Source organism: Sardina pilchardus, chromosome 14 (assembly GCF_963854185.1).
Source record: "Sardina pilchardus chromosome 14, fSarPil1.1, whole genome shotgun sequence".
NCBI classification, from domain to species: Eukaryota; Metazoa; Chordata; class Actinopteri; order Clupeiformes; family Clupeidae; genus Sardina; species Sardina pilchardus.
This window is the reverse complement of record NC_085007.1, coordinates 28,859,004-28,866,503: the sequence shown is the minus strand read 5'-3', so window position 1 is coordinate 28,866,503 and position 7,500 is coordinate 28,859,004. Positions and strand designations below refer to the sequence as shown.

At 43.2% G+C, this 7,500-nt stretch overlaps 1 protein-coding gene across 1 annotated transcript in view; it reads left to right on the top strand.

Annotated features, from left to right (window-relative positions):
- Positions 1-7,500, top strand: part of sardh (sarcosine dehydrogenase) — an 86,474-nt gene that overhangs the window by 50,856 nt on the left and 28,118 nt on the right. Inside the window, exons 12-16 of the mRNA XM_062555184.1 lie at positions 351-434; positions 1,488-1,601; positions 1,952-2,090; positions 2,701-2,814; positions 4,723-4,870. Coding sequence (XP_062411168.1) covers positions 351-434; positions 1,488-1,601; positions 1,952-2,090; positions 2,701-2,814; positions 4,723-4,870 — 599 coding nt within the window. The remainder of the gene's footprint in view (positions 1-350; positions 435-1,487; positions 1,602-1,951; positions 2,091-2,700; positions 2,815-4,722; positions 4,871-7,500) is intronic.

Genomic DNA, 7,500 nt, shown 5'->3' with positions numbered 1-7,500 from the left:
GACGATGCTGAAGATGATGGTGGTGGTTTTGTGCTGTGTGCCTCTGAAAGACAAGGCTTTGTGATGATGACGACGAAGACGACAATGATGATGATGATGATAATGCGCATCCTGTGTAATGATGAAGATAATAATTATGATGATGACGATATGGTGATCATTTCTTGTGTGTCGTAGGTCCTGCAGGACCAGGGCTGTGTGTTGATGATGATGATGATGATGATGATGATGATGATGGTGATGGTGATTGCGTCCTGTGTGTTGTAGGTTCTGCAGGACCAGGGCTGTGTGTTGATGATGATGATGATGATGATGATGATGGTGATTGCGTCCTGTGTGTTGTACTGTAGGTCCTGCAGGAGCAGGGCTGTGTGTTCCAGGAGAGGCACGGGTGGGAGAGACCTGGATGGTTCAACAGAGAGGGACCTGCTCCGGTGAGACCATCACACTGCAACATGATGATCAGTTATATACTGTATGCAGCATGCCATACCATCAACATTACTGACACCATTAAAGCTAGTATGCAGCATGCTCATACCGTCAACATTACTGACACCATTAAAGCTAGTATGCAGCATGCCCATACCATCAACATTACTGACACCATTAAAGCTACTATGCAGCATGCGCATACCATCAACATTACTGACACCATTAAAGCTAGTATGCAGCATGCTCATACCATCAACATTACTGACACCATTAAAGCTACTATGCAGCATGCTCATACCATCAACATTACTGACACCATTAAAGCTAGTATGCAGCATGCCATACCATCAACATTACTGACACCATTAAAGCTACTATGCAGCATGCCATACCATCAACATTACTGACACCATTAAAGCTAGTATGCAGCATGTGCATACCATCAACATTACTGACATCATTAAAGCTAGTATGCATCATGCTCATACCATGAACATTACTGATATCATTAAAGCTAGTATGCAGCTTGGCCATACCATCAACATTACTGATATCATTCAAGTTACCACTGTATGCAGCATGCCATACCATCAACATTACTGACACCATTAAAGATAGTATGCAGCTTGGCTAGCTGTTGGCTATCAAACTAAATCATTTTCTATCATCAAAGATTTATACAGGATTATTTAAAATAGAGTTAAACTGAATGGTCATAACATCCACACTATATGCCGTATTATTTAAGAGTTAAACTGAATAATTATTCATAGTGTATTTTATAGTATGCACTGTGGAGTGGTAAAGCCGAATGTCTTAAGCGTATGACTCAGTTCTGCTGGAGGGTTCTGCTATGGATAGTAATTATATCATTAAAGAGTTCGACAGGAGCATTGCCCAGAGCATTACTTTTGATCATATATTGCCACACGGTGATGCTCAGTGAATTGAAACATTTCATTTGAAGCTTTTCTTTGAGGGAGGAGTCATATTGTTGTTCTTTACTGAGTGTGTGTGTGTGTGTGTGTGTGTGTGTGTGTGTGTGTTCGAAGGTTTTGGACTATGACTACTATGGAGCATACGAGCTTCCCAGAAACTCAGATTACAACTACAACAAGCTGCTTGGAAAAGAGTACACTTTTGACTTCCCCGCTCATCATGACGTGGTCAGTGTGTGTGTTTGTCTGTACTTAGTAGTTATTTAAGTGTAAAGATTGGATTATGAAATATGCTGTGAATGAGAAAGTTGATTGCAGTGAATAGTCGTAAACTCCTTTGTGAAAAATGAATGTGTGTTTGCCTGTGTATGAGAGAAAGAAAGAGAAAACAAGAGCTGTTGTTAGTTTGTATGTCAGTTTGTTAGTATCCAAGTTTTTGTGTGTTTCAGATTGAAAGATGAGTATGTTGCCAGCAGAAATGGTGACGTGATTGGTGACGTTATCTGTGTGTGTGTGTGTGTGTGTGTGTGTGCGCTTGCGTGTGTGTGTGCGCGCGCGTGTGTGCGTGTGTGTTTCAGATTAAGGATGAGTGTTTGACCTGCAGAAATGGAGTAGCTGTCTTCAACATGTCCTACTTTGGCAAGTTCTTCTTGACTGGCCCAGATGCAAAGAAGGCAGCTGATTGGCTGTTCACAGCAGACGTCAACAAAGCCCCAGGTAAGCTGAAATCAAGTGAGAACACACACACCTGTGGCAAGGGCGAGCACAGGCATGCACACACACACACACACACACACACACACACACAGCAATACACACACACACACACACACACACACACACACACACACACACAAAAACAGCAATACACACAGACACACACACACACACAGACACACACACACACACACACACACACACACACACATACACACACACACACACACACACACACACACACACACACAGACATAGACACAAACACATGTTTAATTAATTCTTGCATCCCTTTGAAATTTCCTTGGGCCCCAAGGACCATAACCTTCCTCACCATTGCACTGATGACACACACACGCACACACACACACACACACACACACACACACACACACATGTTCCATGATATTATTAATACACACACACATGCACATGTTCCATGATATCATTAACAAACAATAATCACAACAAAATAGGCAAGTCAGAACTGCTTCCATAATGACGTTTATTCCCCATGTTTGTTTTAGAGTCACACACCACGCTAACTCATTCTGTGACAGCTTGTGTCCCTGGCAGATTGTTTGATTGACAGCTCTGTTTGCCCAATCAGGTTCCACTGTGTACACCTGTATGCTGAATTCGAAGGGCGGGGCTGAAGCTGACCTCACAGTCAGTCGACTGGAACCAGGCGCTGCCCATCTCCCCCTGGCCCCAGAGTCTAATGGTACACACACACACACACACACACACACACACACACACACATACACACACACACACACACACACACACACACACCAACGCACATGCAAACACACACACAACCCCCCCCCCCAAACACACACACACACACACACACACACACACACACGTACACACACACACACACAGACACACACACACACACACACACACACACACACACACAGTTGTACAGACCTGGAGGGTTTTGGGGTTAAGGTGATTGAGGAGTCTCTAATAATTTCAGCTTAATCATAATTTATTCTGTATAGAGAATTTGCCAATGTAAGCACACACACACACACACACACACACACACACACACACAGACAGACACACACACACACAGTAGTGTATTTGGCTGGTGTGTTTAATGCGTGGCAGTCAGGGTGAATAATGGCCTCTGGCCTGTTAATGGATCTTCATTAAACAGCTGCCATGTTGATCTGATGGAGCACACACGCAGGAGAGGAGAGGAGGAGGAGAAGAGAAGGAGAGGAGAGGGAGAGGAGAGGGAGAGGAGGAGCAAAGAAGGGGAGAGGAGGTGAAAGGAGGGGAGAGGATAAGAGAAGAGCAGAGAAGAAGAAGGGGAGAGGAGGTGAAAGGAGGACAGAGGAGAGGAGAGAGGAGAGAGCAAAGGAGAAGTTGAGCAAAAAGAGTAAGAAAAGGAAACAGCCCAAGAGAGGAGAAGAGAAGAGTAGAAGAAAGAGGGAAGAGAGCACAGAAGTTGAACAAAGAGATATAGAGAGTAAGAAAAGGAAACATCTCAAGAGAAGAGAGGAGAGGTCAGGAGAGGAGAGGTCAGGAGAGGTCAGAACACAGGGGATGCTGCGGAGCAGGTGTGATTATAGTCCACAACAGAGACGCTGAGGAACACACTTTTAAAGTGTCATGTCCTCTCTCCTCCTGCTGACCAATCCAAAATGGCCCTCTCACAGTGAAGGACTCACCCATCCTCTGAGAGAGGGAGAGAGAGAAGGAGGTGGGGCGGGGGGATGTTAGGGTTAGCATTATTTTGAAGAGACTGAGTCCCACAGATTGATTATTCTTTTTTCTTCACTTTAATTTATCGAGAGGGACCCTGGTAGCTTCTTACGCTCATTTCATCTACTGAGAGACTCCAGACACTTTTATGTCACTATGCGGAAAGAGAGAGACTCAAATATTTTCTTCTAATATTGATTTATAGAGAGGCTTATGCTGCACACATTTCCATGACCAGACAGATGATGAGCAATGATTGAATATTCACTAGTTCACCATAGGAATGATTGAATATTCACTAGTTCACCATAGCAATGGTTTCACTGAATATTATTTGCCTAAGAGACACCTCAAGAGGTCTGGTCAATATAGTTATTGAATATTATTAGTTAGAGACACCTCAAGAGGTCTGGTCAGTATAGGGTGCTCATTGCCATTAAATCTCACAGTTCTCACAAAAGTTACCGAGTCAAGGTTGTAGAGGATCAACTTTTATTGAGAATAGTGTGTATGTGTGTGTGTGTGTCCGTTTAAGTGTGTGCACGTGGTGTGTGCGTGTGATTTTAAACGTTTAAAGGCCCTCTCAGTGTATTCTGAAAGGCCTAGTGGGTTGGCATGGTAACAGACAATAAGGTGTAAGTGGAACTGTCTGTGTGTTTGTGCTTCAAGTCTATTAGCTTTGGAGTGTGTGTGTGAAAGAGCTCTGCTGATATTAAATATGGATGTGGGTTTGGGAGGGAAAGACCTTGATGTCATTACTCACTTAGTCATTAGACTAGAGCTGTGCTTCTGAGTGTGTGTGTGTGTGTGTGTGTGTGTGTTTAATAATATGTGTGTGTGTGTGTGTGTGTGTGTGTATGTGTGTGTGTGTGTGTGTATGTGTGTGTGTGTGTGTGTGTGTGCGCAGGTGATGCATACTACCTGGCCATTGGTGGAGGTGTGGCGCAACACAACTGGTGCCACATCCAGACCGTGCTGCAGGACCAGGGATTCCGCTGCACCCTACAGGACCACTCGGAAGATATGGGCATGATCAGCATCCAGGGACCCAAGAGGTAGTTATCACACACACACACACACACACACACACACACACACACACACACACACACACACACACACACACACACACACAAACCTTACAAGACCACTCTGAAGATATGGGCATGATCAGCATCCAGGGACCCAAGAGGTAGTTATCACACACAAACACACACACACACACACACACACACACACACACACACAAGCGCGCATGCACGCACGCACACATGTGTGTGTCGCTCCATAGGCAAATGCCTTTCAGAAATCCTTTTATTGCAAGTGTCATTTTGTGGGATGAGTCATTCTAATCCTTTTGTTGCTCTTTAAAATGTAAGTGTGTGTGTGTGTGTGTGTGTGTGTGTGTGTGTGTGTGTGTGTACACGTGCACACGGCACACTGTTTTCCTTGTGTAAACTGTTGAGTAGAAAAAATAATCTCCTGAATTGATAGGCAATCAAAGAAAGTACAACTTGAAGACTCTCCCCTCTCATCAGCAAGGTGCAGGCTGAGCTCTCCCTCTCTCTCTCTCTCTCTCTTCTCTCTCACTCAGTCTCTCTCTCTGCCCCACTCTCTTCCTCTCCCTCTCTCTCACTTTTTCTCTCTCCCTCGCTCTCTCCTTCTCTCTGTCTCTCTCTCTAAGCACAGGATTTAGAGCAGTAGAATGGGAAGGCTCCTGTGCTGTGCACAAAGTCTTTGCTAAGTTGTGCCATTGTATGAGTGTAGACACACACACACACACACACACACACACACACACACACACACACACACACACACACACACACAGTATATATACAGTGCCTATAGAAAGTCATCATACCCTTTTGAAATAGTTACTCTTTTTGTCTTACAGCCTGAAATCAAAACCCATTTTTAAAAAAATCTTTTCCAGTTTTATTTACAAATTTAGCTGTACAACATCAAAATAATGAAAAAAAAGTCAACAGTTCTGAAAATTAATAAAAAATTAAAAACTAGAATAACAGGGTTGGAAAAGTCATCATACCCCTGACTTAATACTTTGTAAAGCTTCCTTTTGCTTTCATTACAGCCATCAATCTGTTTGGAAATGTCTCTATTATAGCTTTGCACACCTAGATAGGGGAATATTTGCCCAATTTTCCGTGCAGAAATGCTAAAATGTAGTCAAATTCTGTAGGGAATGGCGATGGACTGCTCTCTTCAAGTCAAACCACAGATTTTCTATAGGATTTAAGTCAGGGCTCTGACTTTGCCACTCAAGGATATTCACCATCCTATCCTTAAGCCACTGCTTTGTTCTTTTGGCAGTATGTTTTGGATCATTGTCGTGTTGGAAGGCGAATGACCTGCCCATCTTCAGCTGTCTAGGAGAGGGACGCAGGTTTTCCTTAAGAATGTGGGTGTACTTGGCAGCATCCATTTTCCCTTTTATCCTGACCAATTGCCCAGTCCCCGCTGAAGAGAAACATCCCCACAACATAATGTTGCCCCCACCATGCTTCACACTAGGTATGGTGTGTTTTGGGTGGTGTACTGTGTTGGTTTTCGCCAAACATTGCGCTTGGAGTTCAGTGCAAAAACACATCTGGAATATTCTGCTACCATGTGGAAAAAGCTTTTATGGTCAGATGAGACTAAGATCGAACTTTTTGGAGACTAAGATTGAAGTTTTTGGACTGAGCTCCAGGCGCTAACCAAACACAGTATACACACCCAAACACACCCAAAACACACCATACCTACTGTGACGCATGGTGGGGGCAACATTATGTTTTGGGGATGTTTCTCTTCAGCGGGGACTGGGCAATTGGTCAGGATAGAAGGGAAAATGGATGCTGCCAAGTACACCCACATTCTTGAGGAAAACCTGCGTCCCTCTCCTAGACAGCTGAGGATGGGGAGGTCATTCGCCTTCCAACACGACAATAATCCTAAACATACTGCCAAAAGAACAAAGCAGTGGCTTAAGGATAGGATGGTGAATATCCTTGAGTGGCAAAATCAGAGCCCTGACTTAAATCCTATAGAAAATCTGTGGATTGACTTGAAGAGAGCAGTCCATCGCCATTCCCTACAGAATTTGACTAAATTTTAACATTTCCGCACAAAAAATTGGGCAAATATTCCCCTATCTAGGTGTGCAAAGCTATAATAGAGACATATCCAAACAGATTGATGGCTGTAATGAAAGCAAAAGGAAGCTTTACAAAGTATTAAGTCAGGGGTATGATGACTTTTCCAACCCTGTTATTCTAGTTTTTAATTTTTTATTAATTTTCAGAACTGTTGACTTTTTTTTCATTATTTTGATGTTGTACAGCTAAATTTGTGAATAAAACTGAAAAAGATTGTTTTTAAAATAGGTTTTGATTTCAGGCTGTAAGACAAAAAAAAGTAACTATTTCAAAAGGGTATGATGACTTTCTATAGGCACTGTATATACAGTATGCACTTTCACACACACATTTTAGTTGTTGGTTGTGTGTCCTGCCAAAGTGTTGAATCATGACTCATAGCTGCCTTGTAAGTAACTTCTCCCCCTCGACCTCCACCTCCACCTTTCCCTTCTTCTCTCTCTCCCTCGTTCTGATTTTTTTTTCTTTTTGCTTCGGTGACCTGCCAAAGTGTTGAATTATGACTCATAAGTCCCTTGTTAGCA